The 24,475-nt window shown below is 35.9% G+C and overlaps 1 protein-coding gene across 4 annotated transcripts in view; it reads left to right on the forward strand.

Annotated features, from left to right (window-relative positions):
• The window catches only part of LOC109050400 (protein sidekick-1-like), a 193,196-nt gene that overhangs the window by 149,526 nt on the left and 19,195 nt on the right, over positions 1-24,475 (forward strand). For all 4 annotated transcript variants that reach the window (XM_042716835.1, XM_042716837.1, XM_042716836.1 and 1 more), the window contains 9 exons: positions 476-597; positions 5,449-5,558; positions 6,056-6,206; positions 8,932-9,169; positions 10,927-11,042; positions 13,525-13,714; positions 15,714-15,812; positions 23,635-23,829; positions 24,134-24,335. In XM_042716835.1, coding sequence (XP_042572769.1) covers positions 476-597; positions 5,449-5,558; positions 6,056-6,206; positions 8,932-9,169; positions 10,927-11,042; positions 13,525-13,714; positions 15,714-15,812; positions 23,635-23,829; positions 24,134-24,335 — 1,423 coding nt within the window. The remainder of the gene's footprint in view (positions 1-475; positions 598-5,448; positions 5,559-6,055; positions 6,207-8,931; positions 9,170-10,926; positions 11,043-13,524; positions 13,715-15,713; positions 15,813-23,634; positions 23,830-24,133; positions 24,336-24,475) is intronic.

Below are 24,475 nucleotides of genomic sequence, written 5' to 3' on the forward strand. Positions count from 1 at the left end.
TTTCACATAGACCAGCAATCCGAGACACAGTCAGTAAGACTGTAATACATCACACGGAGTCAGTATGAAGCTCTTGGGGCCGATGTGTGTGTGCGCGTGTGTTAGAGAGAACATGAAATAAATGATGATGACCAAAAGCCAAGCTACACTCATTATCTCCCACTGATATGCTGTGGAGTCAGGAGAGAACGAGTTTTATCTACTGTTGAATGAGCCACGTGAACCACCCAAATATCATTATCAATCCATTTAATTACCAATTAATCATATACCCAAACACAATGTGCACTGCTGTACACAAAACCTAATTGACTCTGAAGTGAGTTATGGGCCCATTTACAGGAGTTTTCTTTGAAGGATAATGAAGACACAGGATGGAGAAAACAGACAGAGAGCAGAACACAAAATGCAGGAAATGTTTCAATGTGAGCAGCTTGTGAGTTACATAAATATGTTTTGTTGTGTTGCTGAACAGAGCTTCCTGGTGCACCCTCCAATCTGGTCATCTCCAACATCAGTCCTCGCTCCGCCACCATAAAGTTCCAGCCCGGCAGTGACGGCAAAACCGCCATCTCCAAATGGATCGTAGAAGGACAGGTGTGTAGGCGTGTGTGTGTGTCTGTGTGTGTGTGTGTGTGTGTGTGTGTGTGTGTGTGTGTGTGTGTGTGTGTGTGTGTGTGTGTGTGTGTGTGTGTGTGTGTGTGTGTGTGTGTGTAAAATTTAGCAAAGCTTGTATTGCCAAATCAGTTTTGGCAAGCGCCAAGCTTTACCACAATGGCTAAAGGGTTACAAAAAAAGTAGTCATTTTGCCATCAGTAGCAATTTGCTCTGAACAAAATTGTTAATTTTGCCACAGATATTAATATTCTGTCTGCCTTATGGTTAATTTGTTCTGAACAAAATGGTTAACTTTGCCACAGATATTAATATTCTGTCTGCGTAATGGTTAGCTTGCTCTGGATTAAATGGTTATCTTTGCCACTGATATATTAATATTCTGTCTGCCTAATGGTTAATTTGCTACAGACAAAATGGTTAACTTTGCCACAGATATTAATATTCTGTCTGCGTAATGGTTAGCTTGCTCTGGATTAAAATGTTAAATTATATATTAATATTCTGTCTGCCTAATGGTTAATTTGCTACAGACAAAATGGTTAACTTTGCTGCAGATATGAATATTCTGTCTGCCTAATGGTTAATTTGTTCTCGAAAAAGTGGTTAACTTTGCCAAAGATAAAAAGATTCTGTCTGCCTAATGTTTACTTTGCCACAAATTGCACTTTTCTCTTATAAAAAAGCTTAATTTCATGAAATAGTTAACTTTGTCAATTGTAACAATTTTCTCTCTCTAAAATTGTTAACGTCACAAATTATACTTTTTTCTATGCAAAATGGCTCTATGCAAAAAACTTTGCCATGAATGTTACTATTCCGGCTGCCAAATTGTTAGCTTTTCCACAAGTTGTCCTTTTCTCTCAGAAACATGGTTACCTTTTTCACGAATGGTATAGTTTATCCCTTTTCAAAAATGGTTAACACATTCACTTACATTTTCTCTGTCCTGTTAACAGTTAACTTTGCCACAAATTATGTTTTTTTTCTCTGCCAAATGGTTAACTTCCACAAATGTCAATATTCTGTCTGCCCCTCTCAGAAAACAAAACTTTTTAATGAATGGTTGTTTTCTCTTTGAACAATGCTTAACTTTGTCACTTACAGCATTTTTTTCCCCCAAATGGTTAGCTTTTACACGAACGACCCTTGTCTGTCAGGAAAATTGTTGCAATTTTTATGAATGGTTAACTTTTCTGCAGATTAGTATGCAATCTAGATTTTTTTCCCCCCTCAAAATTGGTGAACTTTGCCACAAATTAGACTTTTCTATCTGTATTTATTTTTTTATTTTTTTTAATGAATGGTAGCTTTCCCTCTGCAAATATATCTAAAATTAAATATATAGTTTCACTTTGCCACAAATGTCAATAATCTGCCAGTCGAATGGTTAAATTTGTCACAAATGGCAATTTTCTCTCTGCAAAATTATTAATATTGCCTTGAAGGGCACCTTTCTCTTTGAAAAAAATCGTACCTTTTCCACAAATTGCTGTTTTCTCTCTGCAATATATGTAACTTTGTGACGAATGGCAATTTTCCTTCTGCCGAATGGTTAACTTTTCCACAAACTGCAATTTTCTCTCTGCCAAGACTGCTCTATGGAATATGACTTTTCAGTGTATGTGCTCATGAGTATGTGTGTGTGTGTGTGTGTGTGTGTGTTAAGTATTTGTATATTTGTGGGTGTGTGTTATGCCCTTGTCTGGCAGGCTGTGCTCCAGTGAAGATGCTGTTGTCTGGCAGGTACTTCATCTCCAGGGAAAAACAGGCTTGCTCTTGCACTAAAACATCTTCCCCTGGAGAGAACGCACACACACACAAACACACATGCAAGCTCACACTCTGTATTTGACATAGTACGAGGAGGCTAAGGAGATGTCATGCACCGTGTCTCCCAGCCCTTTAGGTGTGGTGTGTGTTTGTGTGTGCGCGCATATGTGTTAAGCCCCTCTTGGATGGCGTCCAGCGCTGTGCAGCGTGAAGAGAAAAACTCCTTCTAATGAGATCCCTCTCTTTTCCCCTTCGTTTTCTTCGCTCATGTCTTTAATACTGTTTAATCGAGGGAGAGCAGGAAGGAGGGAGTCAGAGGGAGGGATGAGAGAAGAGAGAGAAGAAGATTAGAGGTACTGAGGTGGCACTAATGGGGTCTTAAGTCTATGGGTTAGAATTCATCTTGTTTTGGGGTGTTTTTTTATAGCTGACTTCTTCACAGCTGTATCCTGGACCAGGTCGGTTGCTGATTCCGATTCCCTTTGTAATCTTTTCACCTTTCCTCTGCTCGAACAGTGCTGCACAAAACATGCTGTGTGTATGCAGTTTTTACAAGTACTAGTTGTTTCAACATATGGTTTGTAATATTGAAAGGAACATATCATGGAAAACCACATTTTTCTTCCTCTCGCCCCAGTCCAACCAGATTATTCATGGATATTAAGCTGCAAAAACAATGTCACCAACAGGAGCTCATTAACATATGACCACCAACTTTTTATACAAACACCTGTTTAGTCTTAAAATGCTAATAAATACATTTTTTAATAATAATAATAATAATAATAATAATAATAATAATAATAATAAAATCAACTTTTTATCTCATTGTTTTGACTTTTTTCTAAATTTATATCTTACAGTATAGACTTTTGTTTCTTGAAATTCTGGGGGGGAAATAAGAATTGTGAGATATAAACTCCAAATTCAGACTTTTTTTTCTCTGAATTATGACTTGACATGAGGGTGAGTGAACTTTTTTGGGTGAACTTTCCCTTTAAGTTCCCTAGTCCATTCTGATGAATGATAGTGTGAACCATGAGGTTGGCCAATCACAACAAAGGTCATTTACATATGGAAATTTGAAAAGTGCAATAGCCAAAAACAGTCAGAGGGCCAGAGAGAGGCTGGAAAATGTAAAATGATGACTGTTTTCTGTGTAATAACCCTTTACTAACATTATAAGTGAACTTCAGTGGGAAATTGCAATGCTTTAGAAGTGTAGAATATGGCCCCTTTTAAGTATTTTGACAGTTTATACGTGGTAATGATAGGAAAGAGCTAACAGCATGAAATTAATCACAGGTTGCTCTATGAATAAATAGAAGCCGCTCTCAGTGAGGTCCTAGAGGAAACGTTAGTCACTTGATTGTGACGTTTGAAATGATAAGCAGTTTTTGTTTGCAGATAATGACTGGCTGCATTACCCAGTGTCTCTTTGTAGATTTTTTTTTTTTTTTTTCATGTTGTGGATCCACTTTTTAATTAGCTCATTACCTCATTACGGCCTTATTAAGATCATGGTGGTTAAAAAAACAAGCCCTTTCCAGCTCTCACATGTCATTGTTGAGAATCTATAGCATCTTGCTTTTGATTAGTGAAAAACAAAAAACACAAAGCAGAGAAAAGAAAGGCAGCAGCCCTGATATGGAGTGTGAACTGCGGGCAGCTTGCTTGGGTTTGCTGTTGCTTTTCACTGTCAGTCTGAAGCTTCTCTATCATCAGCTCTGACTGCTGAATCTGACTTTCTGTTTATTTGTGATGACACTCTGCCATAATAGGAATGAGGGATGCAGGATGTGTACAGTGTGGGGGACTTACATTTGCCCATATTTGCAGTATACATCGTGAAATCTGATATGAACCGTAAGCTGTCTCAACTGTAATCTTAACATCTAATTTGTGACTGTTGATTGTCATGTTTATGTCAGTTGACTACCCAACTCAAAATTGGATTATAAATGTAAAAATATCTCTGTGCTTTGACATATCTTGATTCCCGCCCGGTTTCATCTCTCCATTGGTTATATGTTCAAATTAGCATACTACCGTACTGCTTTTACTGTTGCTGCATTAAAGAGTGTGCACATTTTTTTGTATGCATAGAATACAGGGACGTAAACCCGTGTGGAGTGAAAAAGGTGACAAAGATGCAACTTAGCCCCAGGAAGAATATTTTGTAAAATGTCTGCTTAAAAATGGATTTATAGTCTTTTATATATTTTGTTGTTGTTGTTATAGATCATGAGGACAAAAGGAAGAAATCACCCTATATTCTGTAAAGTAAAAAAAAAATCATTATACTAAGGCCACATTCACATTGTTCTTATGGAACACTATAATAATAATTGATATATTATTATTGTATTTTATTTTATATTAATAATAATGCAGTGAAATTACTATCTTCCATTTCCAGTGTGATGTGTGATTTTCCTACCTTAGTCATTGTTAGCATACAACTTTCTTAGCTCATTATTTGATCGGCATTCTTAGATCAAATTTGATTAAAGGTGCAAAATAACCATTATTATTATTATTGTTGTTGTTGTTATAATTATACAATAATTACATTTTAAATATTAGACAAATAATGAAGAAACCTATTACTATTGTTATTATTATTAATTTACAATACTTCCCTTTCCAGTGCGCCTGGTAAAAAATTAATAAATAAATAAAATAAAACTTTTTTTGTGATTTATTTAATTGGGCATTTGTAGATAAAATTGCATTAAAAGTTCAAAACAACCATTTTTTTCTGACTTAATGACATGCATCATTGATGAGGATTGATGTAGCGACATTTATTATGGTTTGAAGCATTTATCATAAAACAATGTCATTTCTTTGTCATCTCTGTACTGCTGAAAAAAGTTACAACAATGTACCCTATTTATGTCTCTTGCTGATATAAACATGCAACAAAGTGAGGTCCTTTGACTGCAGTGAAGCATACTACAGTTTGAAATGTTTGTCATACTGGATTATTTTTTATTCTTTTTTCATGTGTGTGCTTTTAAATAGCTTTTTAAATAAAATCATCCTGTGTGTCCACAGGTGGGGACTGTGGGTGAGGACGAGGAATGGAAGGTTCTGTACGAGTTGAACAGTCCACCAGCTGCAGACACTCTGGAGATTCCCAATCTCATCCCATTTACTCAATACAGGTGAGCCTTTCGCTCCTTTGCTGAAAGAAAAACCATTTTTACATCAACCAAATGAACTAAAATGTGGGGACATACAAGCCCAGTAGTGTGAGGTACCTTCACAAACCTGTTGAGTGTTTTGGTGTTGGTGTTTTCAGAGTAATTTCAGCTGTTTATGACCTTTCAATGTTGACTAAACACTCTTTATACTCCCAGCACTCCCTGCGTTATGTATCTCCAGCTATCTTTTTTCATTGTTTCATTTGTTCTATATTCTCTCTATCTTTCTCTCATTCCCCTTTTCTATTTCTCACCTTAATTGATTTTCTGAAGGTCCTGTGGAAAGATTGTCTTCTGATTCTCGGCACACTATCTTGTCCTAAAGGGATTACAGATGATCAGAGGCTGTAGAGATCTGTTATCCTGTCCAAAATCCCCCATCCTCCCGCTACTCAAGAGCAAGATCAGAGAATTAAAACTGCTGTTTTTGTCTCTCTCCGCGTATATATTCCTTACAGGTTCAGGATGAAGCAGGTGAACATTGTGGGTTCGAGTCCCTTCAGTCAGCCTTCTCGTATGATGCAGACCCTGCAGTCCAATCCAGATGTGGCCCCGACAAATCTCATAGTGTTTTCTGCTAGTGAAACCAGCCTGAGGATTCGCTGGGAGGTGAGGAGCGGATACACACACACACACACACACACACACACACACACACACACACACACAGTTAAAAAGATTAGTACTTTTTTTTTTAAAGAAAGAAAGAAAGAAAGAAATATTTTCTTATTTAGCAAGGATGGATTAGATTTCTGAAAGAACCTAATGACACTCTTGGCTGATGAAATTAGTCATACATATTTATAAGAATTTATAAGAACCAAAGCGCTCAAAAGTTTCTTTTGTTGCGTCAAAAGCGGGTGGTTCTGGATTTGGTGTGAACGTTATTGTAAAACCTGAAGCCCTCATAAAAATCGTAAAGCGATTATGCATACTCAAACACACGCAGAGATGGACACAAATACTGTTGGTTGTGCTTCTGTGCGCATGCTTTATAGGTGAGGGATATACTAGAAGAGGTTGACAGCTTATTTTTCCTGTCTGTTTTTTTGCTATCAGGAGCCATAGTGTCTGTCAGTATCAGATGTAATTGCTGTTATTTTCTCCTTCAGTTCTCCTTTTTTCCCCTCTCACCTTTTCAAAGCCTGAAGAGCGATCGAAGAATTTGAGTTGTAGAGGCACATAACATGAAGGCTGTCATTTCATAAGACAGCACTCCATTTAATCTAAAAAACGGCTTCTACAAAGCCTGCGATGGACGTAGTAACACATTTGTGGGGTGCTGGTGCTGAAAAAATGACCCTCAGGACATAATAGTGCTTAATGCGGTACTTCACAAGCGCTGAAAACGAAAACATTGACCTCTAACCCGTTTTTATGGATAGTCATTTATTACACTCGTACTAAAACTTCTATGTAGCTGTCATCGAAGAAAAGGTTATATTTTTACCACTCTTCTGTCATTTACCAAGCAACCCAAGTTTCTTAATTGTTAATGTCTTTAATGAGGAGAATATACACTGAGTAACTGTGGAAATGCTTTGAGCTTCACAAGTATTTCGAAAGCAACTCTTATTAGTTTTCATTTACTTAACCATTCTGTTATATGGAGTTACTTTTGTGTCTTTTTTTGTTCAATCAAACACACTGTTTTTGAGAGAGAAAAAAGAAAAAATATTATAGTTAAAAATTAACAAGACTTTTTATTTGCAATAATTTTTTTTTAATTACACTATAGTAAGTTTTGTTCTCAAACACATTATGTTTGATTGAATAAAAAAAAAGACAAAAATAACTCCATAGTTATTTATATACAATAGACACTAGTAACCAAACTGAAAATAAACAAAGTGAAACAAGCTTGTCACATGTTGTAGGTGGACAAAAACTCAAATGAATATAAACGAAATAGCATTCAGAGTTATATATATGTAAAACATGATATTACAAGCAACTAAAGATTAGCAGCTTATTGTGGAGACCATAAAGTCTGAAACAATGATTTGGCCCATGCCTGTGAAGAAACATCAGTATCCGTCAGCTTGCCAAAAGCATTTTAATAGAAACGCTTTCAAGCAGTCAACGTACTGAAGCTGTGAACATCGTAAGGTTTCGAGTGTGCATTAAAGTACTAGGCGAGCAACCATGTGCGAACTCTTGGCATCCGATGCTGGAAAATGTCTCTGAGTCATGTGCCAATGTGCAATGCACAGCTGAAGCAGGCGAGGGACTGAGCTGCATTACAGCCAATTTGAAATGTCATTTAATTTATGTTTATGAGGAGATTAAAGAACTTCCTTTCTGTTTGCTGCACAATTTGACGCTTGTGAAGGTTTTCATTCATCCAGATCATCGTAGAACTTAGCCACTGGAATGAGTCACGAAAAATTTATTTGTGATTCCTGTTGAGTAAGATTAGCGTGCAGAAAATTAGTTAAACCTTTTCAGCCCTTAAATTTCAGTACCATTCCATTATAATTGGCCAAAATGTGTTTGGACAACTAAAGTTTCTCTCTTTAATTTAATTTAATTTAATTTAATTTCATTTCTTTTTTTAATAAACTGCTGTTCAAATTTGGGGTCGGTATAATGTTTTTGAAAGAAGTCTTTTATGCTCAACAAGACTGCATTTATTTAATAAAAAATACAGGAAAAACAGTAATATTGTGAAATATTGTTACAATTTAAAATAGCTGTTTTCTATCTGAATGTATTTTAAAATGTAATTTATTCCTGTGATGGCAAAGCTGAAATTTCAGCATCATTATTTAGTCTTCAGTGCCACATGGACCTTCAAAAATCATTCTAATATGCTGATTTCGTGCTCAAGAAGCATCTCTTATTAATATAATTTTTGAATTTAGTTGTTGTGGTACTTAATGTTTTGTGAAAACCGTGATACTTTCTTTTTTGTAAATAGAAAATGCAGCATTTATTTAAAATAGAAATCTTTAGTAACTATATAAACATTTTTATAGACATGTTATGAATTTCATGGGTTATTACCAAATAAAATAATAGTTTATTTCTTTCTTTAAAAAAAGAATGTTACTGATATATATATATATAAGATATATATATATATATATATATAGATATATATATATATATATATATATATATATATATATATATATATATATATATATATATATATAACTTAAAGTAAATCAGTACTGCTTTGGGGAAATGTTTTATTTAAAATATGTTCTGGAGATCTATTTCTATTGTTTGCTAATGCAATGAAATTCCAGGTTAGTTTTTGGTCTTCTTATTGATGTAGGTTTATCAAAGTCTGTCCTGCTCCAATGTTTTTCCTCTTCATGTTTTGTAGCCGCTTCCAGAGGCAGCTTATAACGGAAATCCCGAAAGCGTGGGTTACCATGTACGCACACAGAGAGCAGATGGGCTTGGGCAGCCCCGGATGGAGACGGTTTCTGAGCGCCTGTCTCAGGAAGCGACGGTGGAGGGACTTGAAGAGTGGACGGAGTACGAGCTCAGCATTCAGGCCTTCAATGGCATCGGGCCTGGACCCTGGAGCAGTCCTGTGCTGGGCAAAACTAAAGAGTCAGGTGACAACATTTTCCATAAAACATGCTTGCTTTAGAAGTACCTTCTCCTCTTTTGATTTAAAAAAAAAAAAAAGTAAAAATCAACATAAATGATCAGTGAAATTAATGTCATGCATGTGAGGAAAAGAAATAAAACTTAGGGCTAGTTGCTGTTTTGTATGTAACCAAATGAATTATGTTAATTTAAGCATCATTGTGTTAATGCATTATGCTCACATTTCCATTTTAATCATTTTTCATTCTATTTGAGTGTTATAAGACAGATAGCTTAAAGTATAGGACAGATATTTGCATTAAATTCTTATAAAGATATGTCAGTTCATTTTTAGATTAATGCCACGAGTTGCTGCATTCCTTAGCAATTCTAAACAGACACAGTTTAGCCAGCAACCTACTAGCCGATTTTTAGTCGTAGGCATCATTTACATAGCCGTTGGAGACTCAGATGGAGTCTGTGCCCGAGGCCACATCTAACAGCGGGTGGGTGTTAGCAGCTCCAGTGACTCCCTGCTGAGTTAATGATCCTGCCGACCCCTAGACAACATCTAGAAAGTTTGAAATGATCAGAGGCAGCTGGTGGGGCGGGCACTTGTGGCCTTGGTGGTGACCACTTACAGATTTCAAACATCTGATTCTCCATGAATTTCCCTGTTGATTGTGGTTTAATTTCAGAGATCACACTCATAAACTAGAAGTGAGGATATACTACAGTTCAGAAGTTAGGGCTCTTTTTTGTTGTTGTTTTTTAAAGAAATGTATACTATTTATGAATTGATTTGCATTCAACTAATCAAAAGTGAGAGTAAAGGCTTTTACGTTGTTAGGAAAAAAATATATAAATATATATTTTAATATATAAATATAAAAAGTTAGTTGAGCAACAAATCAGCATATTAGAATTAGAGACTCTTTTTTTTTTTTTTTTTTTTTTTTTTTAAATCTTTTTCCTAATATCTCTCAGATTTCATCAAAAATCCCTCACTTTGTGTTCTGAAGATGAGCGAAGGTCTTACAGGTCTGGAACAACATGACAGAATAATTATTTTTTCATTTTTGGGTGAACAATCCCTTAAACCTTTTATCAAACTGAAGAACTGACAAACTTGCTTGTGTAATTTCCTTAGGAAACACTGAAACACCATTTTTCTGCTGGACTCCTACACCTAAATAACTAAAAGAATAAGAAAATGCCTTTGTTGCTTCATTCAGCAAATGAAAATCTTTATCTCACTGCACATGAACAATGGCCGGCAAGCCCTGAAGGAACAAATACACATCACACATATTCACGGGGGAAAGTTACCCCTTCAAATCATATCTTAAATCAGTCCATTACAAGTGTTTATGCTCATGCGGTTCTCCTGTTCTTATTTCGGCGAGCTTCACATGACAGCGAATCAGAGAGAAATGTCAGAGGCTGTTGTTTAAGCTGTCAGCCCTCTTCCATTTTTAATCAGTACATGTGACAGACTCCAATAGAAAGGAGTAAGATTTCAGCAAAAATACTGAGTAGATATGAAACCCTGGCTGAAATAAATTGTTGAGAGTCGGCTGGTAAGACATCAACCTTAGGCTAATGAGCTGTATTACTTGGTGGAATTGTTTGTTCATATTATTATTAATGATAATTGCAGTCTTATTATTTTTCCAATAGGATGAAAAACAGCCTTTAAGTGTTTTAAAATCACTGTTAGACATGGCCTTGAGTAGGTTTTTGCCTTAGTATAAAATGGCTATTTATATGGGTGTGTTTTCAGTTCCCTCTGGTGCCCCAGAAAATGTGAGCGCAGAAGCAGTGAGTTCCACGAGTATATTGGTCACCTGGGGTTCGGTCCCTGAACACCAGAAGAATGGACACATCCTTGGTTACAAGGTACGGTTACTATATCAAAGAGAATGCTTTAAGACCCTTAAAATCCCCCACAGCTTTGACTGGAGAGTCCTGTCTGCCAAAACACTGCAGAAGGGTGATTTTCTACTGTATATGGAGACTGGATCTGACTGGAATAATTTTTTATTAGCAGTGCTTAGGAAGATATTTTAATGAATGTTTCAACAAACAAAGCTATTTGCATGCTCAGTGTTTTTTTTTTGTTTGTTTTTTTTGTTTATGTAGTGAAAGTCATAGGGGTCCAGTATTTTCAAAACATGCCAATTTCATCTTAATGATGACAGAATTTTCATTTTGGGGTGAAGTATTCCTTTTAACATACCTGCAAACTTGTCATTTTTGGTCCGACTGTTAGAGAGTGAATTAGTGTTTTCACTAATTAACCATTTTTATTGAGACCAATTATATACAACACACAGCATCGTTTATTAGGCTGAAATTGCAAGTTTATCTTTTTTTTTCTGAAATCTTTTATACAAGTTTAATATGTTACTATAGATATTGGTGTTGTTTCAAAAATATATATATTTTTTCCCACCAGTACAGAGTTTGCAGATATGTTTAAAGAATGAAAATTTACCTTATTTTGTAAATGCATGTTATAGATCTTATGTGAATGATTCATATATATTTCATGGATGATTTCATTTTTGCACCTCTTCTTGACCTTGTAATGTTTCATCAAAATCTCAAAACCCAATCTTCTGGCAAAACAACAGAGATCTTTCTGGTGATGTATGCCAGACTTCTCCAGTAATTTAGTCAGCTTAAACCCTGCTCATCCAAAATTGACAGCATGCTTGCATTCAGATTTGCTCTCATCCAATCAACAATCGATGGGTAGTGACAAGTCCCTGTCCTACATTTTACAAGTGTAAAAAATAATAAGTAGAAGGAGTAGGAACCTGAGCCACATCCCCATGCAGATATTTGGAGGTGGACTCTTTTGATGTAGGAAAGTAAAAAACCATCCAGAGCAGCCTAACAACCACATAGCAGAACCATTCTTAAGCACTGTAGCAAAAAAAAATGTATGCAGCACACATCTACACATCTAATGTAATGCTTGTATCATCCACCAAAGGCACTTTATACCACAAAGAGCTGTTGATATGCACATCTACAAAAGTTCTTCCACATGCTTTAATGCACATACATTCAGCCGAACATAGTTTGTATTGAGTTCATTTTGAACACATCTATAAACTGTATGAAGATATTAAAACCCATGTGCACTGTTGCTTGTATAAGGCTTTCTCCATTTTCTGCTTAGGCTGTGTAGAGTGACATGATGCAAGATCATGAAACTGCTGAAACAGTTTTTCCTTTTACACACTGTCGGAAGAAACCAATTGATGAAATGCTTAGACTGTAAAAAGTGTGTGTGTGGGGGGGGGGGGGGGGGGGAAATAACACAATTAATTATTGATCTCTTCTAAAGTCAGAACCAAAGTTGAGGCAAAACTTGAACTTGATTTTTTTGTAGTTTTTATTTGAAGAAACAGGGATGTTTGCATTTGCAAAAGATGTTCAAGAGTTGTGAGCTGTTGCTGTGTGATTGCGTACTTCCCCAAATCAAAAGAGCTCATCTCGACATCTTTATTGCCACATACAGACTGTTAAGATTCAGGAGTGACGATCACATTTAAATATGGGAGCAAATCCCCTAAATTATCTGGCAACACCACTGAGTTCAAATGAACCACATTCCTTGTGATTCCTTTCACTGCGCATACAGGAACAGCAACTCTGATATGTGTTTAAATAAGTCATTAACAGCTAGTTGTTCAGTTTGGTTCCCTGCACATTGCAGAAAAGTTTTGTAAATGCGGTTGTCACTGTCTGAATTTTTCATCAGTTCATTTCATTGTAGAAAACAGTTGTCACTCCTGTAAACAAACACTAAAAGGCGAATTGAATACTTCATCATTGAATCCGTCCCATCATTGAATCCGTCCTCTGCACTTCAGTAACTGTCTGGTTCAGCTCAACTACCAAATCTGACCTCAAAAGACTACAGAGGGTAGTCCAGACTGCTGAGCGAATCATCGGTACAACCCTCCCTTCTATTCAAGAACTGTACTTATCCAGAGTGAGCAAAAAGGCTGGCAAAATAACTCTGGACCCCTCACATCCAGCACACTCCCTCTTTGAACTGTTGCCATCTGGTCGACGCTACAGAGCTCTGAGCACCAGAACGACCAGACACAGGAACAGTTTCTTCCCCCCTGATTCTGAATATAACTGTTTTGTGTATGTGGCAATGATATTCTGATCGGTTTTATCATCTGCCAGAGGTTTGCTTAAATCCCTAACCTTAAGTATGAATAGTGTGTAATTAGTAATTAACAAGCACTACTACACACTGTACGGTTGTAGTTGAATTTAGGACATTCCGACACTCAATATCATATCAAAACTGTTTCTATGTGACCTATATTTCCTTGTTTCCTTTTATCTCTAGGTCTTATACAAAGAAAAAGATTCAGAGCGGGCTCCCCAGGTCCAGCTGGTGAACGGGAACCAGACTCACTTGCTGCTTTTAAAAAACCTTAGCAAGTTCGTCTTGTATGAGGTTCAGGTGCTTGCGTTTACACGTGTCGGAGATGGACCTCCCAGCCTGCCCCCCACCGCTGAGAGAACCAAGGATGATGGTAAGCAACCAATAAAATCAATGCATCGCCCACTGAACAGAACGCATCATTTAATTCTTCACACGTTCCCACTGGTTATGACAAATCACACATAATAAAAGGAAAAATAAATGTTCGCACACACATTGGATCAAAATTAGACTTTGAGTGAAAGCTACCCATTTAGCAGATGTTCCTTCACACACTCACACACCAGTAAACACACACACACATTCATAATGGTAGCTCATAGTTATGCCTTGCTTCATGCTCTGGTGGTTTCCAGCTGTGCCTGACATTCAGACTGGCATTACCTCCCACGTGGCTCCAGAAACAGACAAACACACACTCGCCTGGCCTCATGGTGCCCCCACTGCATGAAACCTCATCCTGCATCACTGCTTTCGCTTGAGTCACCTGTCTGAACCACCTCTCACTCGCTCGATTTTCTTATCCTAGCTCACTCAAAATTCACTAATGAGATCTCAATCTGTTCTCAGACAGAAATTACTTTAAAGGGTGACTTGCGAAGTCCTTACACTTTTCAGATTTTTTTTCTCCAGTATCCCATGTGTGTCTCCTGTTTGTCAACTTTATGTATTTATAATTAAATTATAGTATATTTTATACATCTATTTTATTATTTTTTATAATTATATTCTAGTTCTGTAATGTGCAATAATAAAAAGAATACTTTTAATACAGTAATCACCCATTTTTAATTACAGAAGTAGTAAGAATAGCTTAAATTATTCAACATGCAATTACTATTTTATATATATATATATATACAGTTACTTTATTTATAAATTATATTCTCAGTACTATAAGCCATAATAAAAATGTCGTTGTAATACAATAAATCAATCACCATTTTTTCTAAAAAAAAAAAAAATGTAATTAAGCATATCTTAAATTAATTATTAAAATAATAAATTCTTGTATTTCTAATCATTGTATTTATAATTATGTAAACAAATTATGTTTTGTAATTATTTATAATTTATTTCATTTTTTGTAATTATTAAATGTTCAGCTGATGTTCAGTACTGTGGACAAAATATTATTTTGTATATTTACTACACTATGTATTTCTATATTTTAAATATATATATTATTAAATTCAAATGGCATTATTTTTCACATTGCAGTAATGAGAATGAGATTTTTTTCAGATTATGGTAATGAGGATTTGGAGGGAAAATGTGCTTAGTTATCATGAAACTATATGTCATAATGAAAAAAATAGACTTCTTTTAAATCTGAAGTGAAATATGACACATGCATTATCTGACAGTTTTCATGAGACTCAACCAACTGGGAACCTCATTAAGTCCCCTGAGCTATGAAAGAGCAACCTCTGAGCAATAAAATTTCCTTCGGAGAGTTTCTCTCAGAAATATGCACTCGCATGTCTGCAATATATTTTCACGGCAAGGGGAAGTAAGCTGCCATCTTTCCCTTTGAAATGAGCAAGTGTGTTCATATGTGGACTGTGGAGTCTTGCCAGTGGAATGACAAATGCCCTCTTTCTGTCATTTTTCTTAATCGGCTCAATGGAGCAACATTCATTCGGAAATGTACAGGGATACCAGGGATACCAGATACTGGAATGTCTATGTGAATCTTCTCTACACACACTGACTCACACTTACACACACACACACATATCAGAACTAGTGGATTACCAGCACTGTTGGCCTAGTGTCCACTGGCAGAGTTAAATGTGTTTGATGAGGGATTATAAAACACTAATATTTATATTTATGGATTTAAGGAATTAGAAGTTTACAGGGAGACTTTGCGTGTGTGTGTGTGTGTGTGTGTGTGTATGTGTGTGTGAGAAGAGATTAAAATGTCATATTTATCGTGGCCGAGATAAAAGCTTGGCCCCACAAACAGATGTTTTGAAGTGTTTGAAATATGTGCTACATTACAAGAAATCAGAATGTATGCTACAGTAATCTTTTTTAAATGCATGTATCCTCTCTCCCTCTTTCCCTCCCTCTCTTCTCTCCAGTTCCTGGTCCACCTGTCAGGTTGGTGTTTCCAGAGGTGCGTCTCACGTCTGTCAGGGTTGTCTGGCAACCTCCCTCGGAGCCAAACGGCATCATTATGGGTAAGAGAACATAAATGCTACTCATCCAGACACACACACATTTACCTAGCCATATAAATGAGGACATATCACAGACTTCTGTTGTTTTTAAATAAAGCTAATTATAATAATTAACCCTAAAAGAAAACCTTTCTGCATAGAAAATGTAATAACTAATAATGCACATGAAAAATGATTTAAAGGTGCACTAAGCTATTTTTGCCAAACGATGTTGATATTTGAAAGCACCAAAACAAACACACCCATACCCCAACAGGACCTCGCCCCTATTTTGAAATCTCTGCTCCACATGTACGTACACAACCATGGCAATGACGATCGCGGAAACTAGTGAAGATGACACACAAGCATATTCAACTTACATGCACTACTGTTCAAATGTTTGAGCTCTTTATTTTATTTTATTTTATTTTATTTTATTTTATTTTATTTATTTGTTCAACATATTTAAAGGTGCTGTATGTAAGTTTTTGACTCTACTAAAGAATAAAATTACCATAATATGTTTGCAGATATTTAAGAAACATGCTAAGTTAACATACTTGTTTATCTGAAAAACAATGCTACAGTCAGTTATTCTTCTTTGAAAATGTGCGTTCCGGGCCGGAATATCTGTCGTTGTTTTGGTTTGTGTAACCCACCCACTGCCAGTTTTACCAAATTGTATTTCGCATCCCGGGTTGCCAGTTGCTGGAAAATACAGTGTATTTCATTTCATTAATCGTTAAGTTCGCTCGTTCCTGTTTGTGTCATCAATCTGGCAGCCTGCGTGTGCGTCAAGTCTGAGGAGGAGGGGCCGGGTGATAAAAATCCTCTCCAATATTTTGAATTTAGACTGCAATACCTAGATCAACCACTCGGTGTCAATCCTACATACAGCACCTTTAATCAAAAATACAGTAAACCATAATATTGTAAATATTTAATATCAATATTTTTATAATTTTATATATCTTTTTTAATTTAAAATGTAATTTATGTATTTTACATCATTTATTTTAAATTATTTTAAAACGCAATTTATTCCTGTGATCCCTTAGAAATCATTGATTTGATTGATTTGGTGCTCAAGAAACATTTGTATAATCAATGGTGAAAACAGTTGGATTTAATTGATATATTAGTAAAGAATTAAACATAAATAGAAACATTCCAAAGGGACTTTAGGAGATTTAGCTTCTTTCTATCATGACAATTCTCTGAAGATTTTAGCATGGTAATGGATATGAAAATGTTAATGTATTTGGTCTTGGCGGAATAGATCTGCTATGCTGCTGCTGCTGAATTGCTGCTGCTGCTGGTTATTGTTGTAGTTGTTGATTATTGCTGCTGCTGCAAGCAAGTACAGGAACTTGCTACTGCCAATGCATACGGTGATACAGTGCTGTGAGTATTTAAGACATGCTGCTGCACAAATAGAATATATAAAATAACCCCAGCAGATTTTTACAGGTGGAGCTAGGGAAGGTGGAGGGTTTCAGAAAATGTTTAAGTGGATGCTAATCAGCCATTTAAATGTAAAGCAGCAAGCTCATTGGCTGCATATGAAACATGGACCAATCAGCTTGTGCCAAGTCATTTAACTTTGCGAATATCATCAGTTACGTTAAGACCCATCAGCCTGCGCCATCTAGAGTTTCATGAAAGAACTAGGCATTTCAGTGTACATTTTTCCTAAAATATAGGTATTTAGCTAAATTACAAGTAAATGAATAAAATTTACTCTTTTATATTTATGTATTTACAGATGTTATAACTCATATTCTTGTAAAGGCCTCAAGAATGTAATCTTCATCTGCAGTAAAAATGCAATTTGAAGCCTTAAGGAAGGTCTGTTTGTTCCCATTGCACCCTGGGCCATTTGAAATGTTATTATTGCAAGGACATGCTGTGTATTGCATTGGAGTCAGTGTGTACGTGTGTGTTATGAGGTTTTCTGTATTGGGATTTCAACCATGTATTGAGATTAAACAGCCTCAGTTTTGCCGTTATCAAGATTACGGACCGAACAGACACTGGCGCGCAGCTATAGATGACTGGATTATGGACACTTAACCACCCGTGATGGATCATATAATCCCTTAATAGTGATAGAAATGTGAAGCCTCTTTACCTCGGATGATCTCTTGCCTTCTGTCTCTTTTCTACACACACTCGCACACAGAGCTCTTTGCTGATTGGATCAATCGCTCCCTGTAGGATTGAACGCTATAAACCAAAGATCTTCAATCAGAGAGGAGCTGTCAGTGTTCCAGCGCTCATTTTATCCTCTCAGATCTTTGTAATATATTTCATACATGAGGATACACAGATAATGTGACTTTCACGAGGGGTATATCCTTCTTCTGTGTTGATTTTCCTCAACAGCAGTCAGTTACTCTCGCAATTATTGAACATCTGACTGCAGTATTCATTAAGTGACCTTGGAGGGATTTCAGATAGCAAACCTATAAACCAATTAAGAACAGATCATTAGTTCCGATCATCATCAGTATACTGCAAAAAAACAAAACAAAAAAAACTTTTTCTTATTGGAGTAGTTCACACATATACAGTATGCTAAATATGTCATACAGCACTGGATATGCTACTGTTGCTTTACTGCAGTGTAACTTTTATTCTAGCTCTTAATTGAGTTTCAGTGGTAATGTATTGAAAGCAAGAGCCTGTTGGTGAATATTGATCGGTGGATTGACGTCCCTCTGGTGTCTCCTTTTGCTCTGGCATTAAAATTCTCTCTTTTGCTCTTTGTCAGTATCTCCCTAACACATTATCATTCTCTTTTATTCATCTATCGTTCTCTGTAAGGCTTCTATCTCGCTTATGTCTACTTCACTTTGTCTTATCCTTGCCTTGATTTGTATATGGTTTTGTATATGGAGTTACAAATATAATTACTAGCTTCCCAAACACCACCTCATATGCCATGGATAAACAGACACAGTAGTCCAACATCAAAGTAATTGAGCTAGTGTTAGTGTGTCAAGTTTTTTTTTCCTTAAGTGGATCACATAAGGTAATATAGTGCAGAGTCTTATGGATTGCGTTTATGATGCGTTTATAGTGCACAATGTCCATTTCGCACCACAAGCTCTCCATACATTGTACAGTAATTGCTTGGAAAAAGTGACAGGTACGTTATTCAAAAATGTTTCACGTTCCACAGAAAGAAACTCATAAAAGTTTGGAGCGATATGAGGATGAGTAAATGATGAGCTAATCCCTAAAGCTGGGATAGGAGAAAGTATTTTAACATTTGAAAAAAAATTGCCTACCTTTAATCTCTTTGTTGCTTTGTTAAAACAGATACAGCTTAAGCAGTAGCTGTGTACGCAGCTCCACATGCATTAATGAGATATTGGCAGTGTGACATACTGCTTGCTTTTGTTGGATCACTGTCCTCCTTCAAAGACTTCATTGTGTTGCTCATGTTCGAGGAAACTACTTTAACTACTGTATAGTCAAGCTAATCTTTTTAGCATACTGCAAGTCACTGAAAGGTATAAAAAGTAGATACACTCTTAAAAATAAAGGTGCTTCAAAAGGTTCTTCACAGCGATGCCATAGAAGAACCATTTTTGGTTCCACAAAGAACCACTAAGTCAAAGGTTTTTTTAAAGAGCCATCTCTTTCTTACCTTTTATAATCTGAAGAACCTTCTTTCGCCACAGATAACCTTTTGTGAAACAGAAAGGTTCTTCAGATGTTAAAGGTTCTTTATATAACCTTTTAGACCAAAAGGTTCTTCTATGGCATCGTGAGGCACCTTTATTTTTAAGAGTGTAAATACACTGAAGATATTTAGAGGGAAGTTTTATTGTATACTTTCTGAAATCATAGCCATATTTATCACTTTAAAAACAATGAGGATCTCAATTAGAGTGAAGACAGATACATTTATAATAAAAAGAACTAGGAAATACTGCAATTTCTGTAACTTCACAAAAAGAAGACAAAATGCTGTGCAGAAACTCATATATATATATATATAAATATATAAATATATATATATATATATAATGTATTATATAGTTCCCTTTCGATACTACACTCGTACTGCGTCTGCCAAGTACTCCAGGTCTTATATATGTGTGTGTGTGTGTGTGTGTGTGTGTGTGTGCTTATATACATTTAAAAAAGTAAGCTTTTTGATAGAAATTAATACTGTTATTCAGCAAGAATGAATTAAATTGGTGAAAAGTGACAGTAAAGAGATTTGTGACCCAGGAGTCAGGACCACAGGTCATAAAGGTCAGTTTTTTGACATTGAGAGCTGAATATATAAGCTTTCCATTGATGTTTGGTTTGTTAGGATATTTGGTGGAGATACAACTATTTGAAAATCTGGAATCTGCAAAAAAAAAAGAGAGAAAATTGCCTTTAAAGTTGTCCAAATGAAGTTCTTAGCAATGCATATGACTAATCAAAAATTAAAGGGGTCATATGATGCGACTTCAAATTTTCCTTTCTCTTTGGAGTGTTACGAGCCCTTGGTGAATAAAGAAGATCTGTGAAGTTGCAAAGACTAAAGTCTCAAATCCAAAGAGATATTCTTTCTAAAAGTTAACACTCGTCCACACCGCCCTAAAATGGCTCGTTCTAACACGCCCCCACATCTCTACGTCAGTATGTGGTAAGATTTGCATAACGTCGCCCAGATGTTCACACAAAGAAAGAAGCCGTACCTTTTATTCTCATTGTAGTATTGTTGTTGCCGCCGCCGCCATGTCGTATAGATGCTGTGTGTTTCACTGTGAAAGCAAAGGCTCTGCTCACTCAAGGCCGCGGTGTGTGATGCTGTTTCATTGAGAAAGCGAAACTACTTTGTTTTTGCCTTCCAAAAGAAGACACGACTAGAAATCATGTTTATATCACGTTTATAATGGGTTTTATGTTTATGTCTCGTCACTCCGGCCGGACAGGGCGTCACAATATGTTAAGCGTAACATTTCCATCACACGCTTGAGGCATTCGGCAAATCACAAAGCGCTGGATAGCTGGCCAATCACAGCACACCTCGCTTTTCAGAGAGATGAGCCTTTTAAAAATCAATGCATTTCAGAAGGCGTGGCATAGAGGACAAACAATTATGTACAGTATGTGGAAAATAATGTGTTTTTTTAACCTTAAACCGCATAAACACATTTCATTACACCAAATACATAAAATACTGTTCTTTTTAACAGCATCATATGACCCCTTAAAGTTTTGATGTACATGGTAAGAAAATTTACAAAATATCTCCATGGAACATGATCTTTACTTAATATCCTAATGATTTTTGGCATAAAAGAGAAAAATCAATCATTTTGACCCATGCAGTGTATTTTTGGCTATTGCTACAAATATACCCCAGCGACTTAAGACTTTGTGGTACAGGGTCACATTTATAATGTTACAAAAGATTTCCATTTCAAATAAATGCTCTTCTTTTCAACTTTTCAACATCAGTGAATCCTGAAAACAAATTTGTCACAGTTTCCACAAAAATCTTAAGAAGCACAACAGTTTTCACTGATAATAATAAGAACTGTTTCTTGGGCACCAAATCAGCATATTAGAATGATTTCTGAAGGATCATAAGACTAGAGTACTGATGCTGAAAATTTAGCTTTGCATCACAGGAATAAATTACATTTTAAACTCTATTAAGATAGAAAATAGTTCTTTAAATTGTAATAATATTACACAGCATAACAGTTTTTACTGTATTTTTCATCAAATAAATGGAGACTTGGTGACTTCTTTCAGAAACATTAAAAATCATCCCAAAAAATATATAAAATAAATAATATAAAAATATTTTAATGGTGTACCTTAATTTACTGCATAGAATATGACTGATACCACTATGAAAGTGTCCCAAAAACATGGTATTTATGGTAGCACCATATTTCTATTTGTAATAGTCTCTCCTGCTCTCCTTCACTTATAGCGTTGAGTGTCCGCTGTAATGTGTCCTGTGTAGGGATCAGTGATTGCTGTGGTAACAGGGCGCACAAATAAAATGCGCCTGACCGAGGGGTGACCATCCGACCAATTACACGGCTTACTGCTCTCACCACGGCAACCCAGACATTAAAAAATGAGTACCGAACCACCTGGCATAGGTCACAGCTCTACCATGATAGATGAGGGAAAATACAAAGCCTGAACAGTTGATTGTTGGCCATTTTTTGTCCTTTTGCCTCCTTCTCTCCATTTCCAGGGGAAAAGCTACTCTGTAACAGCAAAGAAAAGGAGGAAAAAAAAGTGTTCAAGTTGATTTCTGCCTCTAGCGTAACACACACACACAAAAAAAAAAAAAGGAAAAAGAAAAACCATCAAAAGAGAGAGCTCAGGAACAAGCGGGAAAAGCAGAGGATTTTGCATAGGCCCCTCTGGGCTTTTTGGGTTGGGTTAGCGATGGCCTCTTAATAAAGGAGGATCTTAGCGAGCTGTGCATTCAGAGAGGGGAAGAGAGTAAAGGAAAGAAAGGGTGCATAAGAATCTGAGAAGACAAGGGGGAAAAAAACATTGAATTAAAACCAGCCTCAGCACTGTAGCGCCATGCTAATCCTCCAAACGGAGCACGCTAACACCAAACGCCCCATGTGACAGAGATAAGAACGTCTCTCTCGGCCATTCTGTAGATTCCCCCGTTTACAAGGCACTTAACTCTCTCAATCTCTCCAGCACCTCATGTTAAAAACACGCTTACAGCTGTAATAAACGCTTCCAGGTTAAAGCATGCTCTCAGACTGTGGAGATGTTCCATGGGACACTTTGGTCTTAGCATCTGCATTAAAATTAAATGAGCCTTGTCTGCAGTTAGAAGAGGATTATTAACTCTTATGAAGGAAGGCTGCTGTTGCGAACTTGTATAATGACTTTAAAAATGTATTTAAAAATGTGACGCCTCATATGTTTAGACCATTGTAATGATACACACCAGATGGATTGTTGTAAGCTGATTTGAAATTAGTTGTGTGGTTTGTTTGATATGGCTATGTGGAATATTAATACTGTTCTATTCCATACATTGAAAGTCTGTGAGAATGGTTGCTATCAAGCACCAACACCAGTTCTCTTTTGCATTTCTGCATATTTAAATAATATAGGAGAGACTATTTTAAATAATAAAAACAATAATTATATAGTAATTATAAATAATTGTGAATTATTTATAGAAATAATTAAATTATTATTATTAATGATAATTATTAATGATGATGATAATTTTAATATTAATGCCTGCATAATAATTTAATAATATAAACAATATTTATGATTAACATTTAAATAATATTATGATTAATGTATTAATATTATTATTAAATAATAATAAAATAATAATAATAAAATAATTAATATTAATCAATATTAATTAAGTATTCCCTAATATAACTAGTATGTATAATTGATAATAATAATTATTATTATTATTATTATTATTATTATTATTATTTATGTAATGAACTTAATTATTTTTATTATTAATAACAATAATACATGCATAATAATTTAATCATATTAACAATATGTATGATTGACATTGCAATATTATTATTAATATTATTATTGATGCTGATGATAATTATTATTATTATTATAAAATAATAATATTAATAAGTATTAATTATTATTGAGAAGTTCCTAATACATTATGTATAATTGACAATAATAGTAATAAATTCACATTTATTTAATTGTATTAATATATTAATTAGTATTATTGTTAATAATAACAAATGTAATATACTGTATATATTACAGTGACACTGCAAAGAGTTAAACAATGTACTCAAGAAGTTCTGATGTAATTATTACTTTGTTACTTCAGGTTATCAAATTTCTTACCGTTTGGATATCAACGACCCCAACAAGTTTACCACGGTTGAAGTGGGATCCAACGCGCGTCAATTCACAGTGACAGGACTGATTCCGGAATCAGCGTATGTTTTCCAAATCACAGCACGCACTCAAAAGGGCTGGGGACCCCCAGAGGAGGCCATCGTCATAACGACAGAAAAAAGAGGTATGTTTGAAGGGTTAATGTTCGATTGTGTTGTTATCAAATTGTTCACTACTTAGGCTACTGTAGAATTATTTACAGTAACAGTGACAAATTGGATGTGACTAAGGCTAAAAACCCGCTGAAACGCTCGTGTTTCGTGAAGTCAGTTTGTCTGAGTCGAATGTCAGCTGATAAAGCACACTGTCAAAACAGCATGTGGCCCTTCGGAGCTGACCGTGTTTAAACCCGAGCTCAAAATTAGCCACGAGCCGGGTCTGTGACACATGAATATGCCCAGCAGTGACTCATTACACATGTCCCACAGAGCGGCCACAGCACCCTCGACGACTCACCGTGCCTCAGAAAGGGGTGGAGTCTCATAAGCTGCGACTTCATTGGACGGCGGGGGGAGACGGCTCTTCCCCAGTGCGCTACTTCACCCTGCAGGCATTAGAGCTGCCGGACGGCGAGTGGAAGATCCACACATCCTCCATCGGTCATAATAACACCTCCTGGGAGGTGGATAGGTAACACACGCGCACATATCTCTCTCTGATTAGTCATAACTGCCTGTGCAGCCAAAGGCTGGTACAAGAACAGTCACTATTTATAGCATAATGTGCTTTAGCTCTGACTGACAGAAGACATTAAAATACACAAAACGGAG

The sequence above is a fragment of the Cyprinus carpio genome, chromosome B1, assembly GCF_018340385.1.
Source record: "Cyprinus carpio isolate SPL01 chromosome B1, ASM1834038v1, whole genome shotgun sequence".
Lineage (NCBI taxonomy): Eukaryota > Metazoa > Chordata > Actinopteri > Cypriniformes > Cyprinidae > Cyprinus > Cyprinus carpio.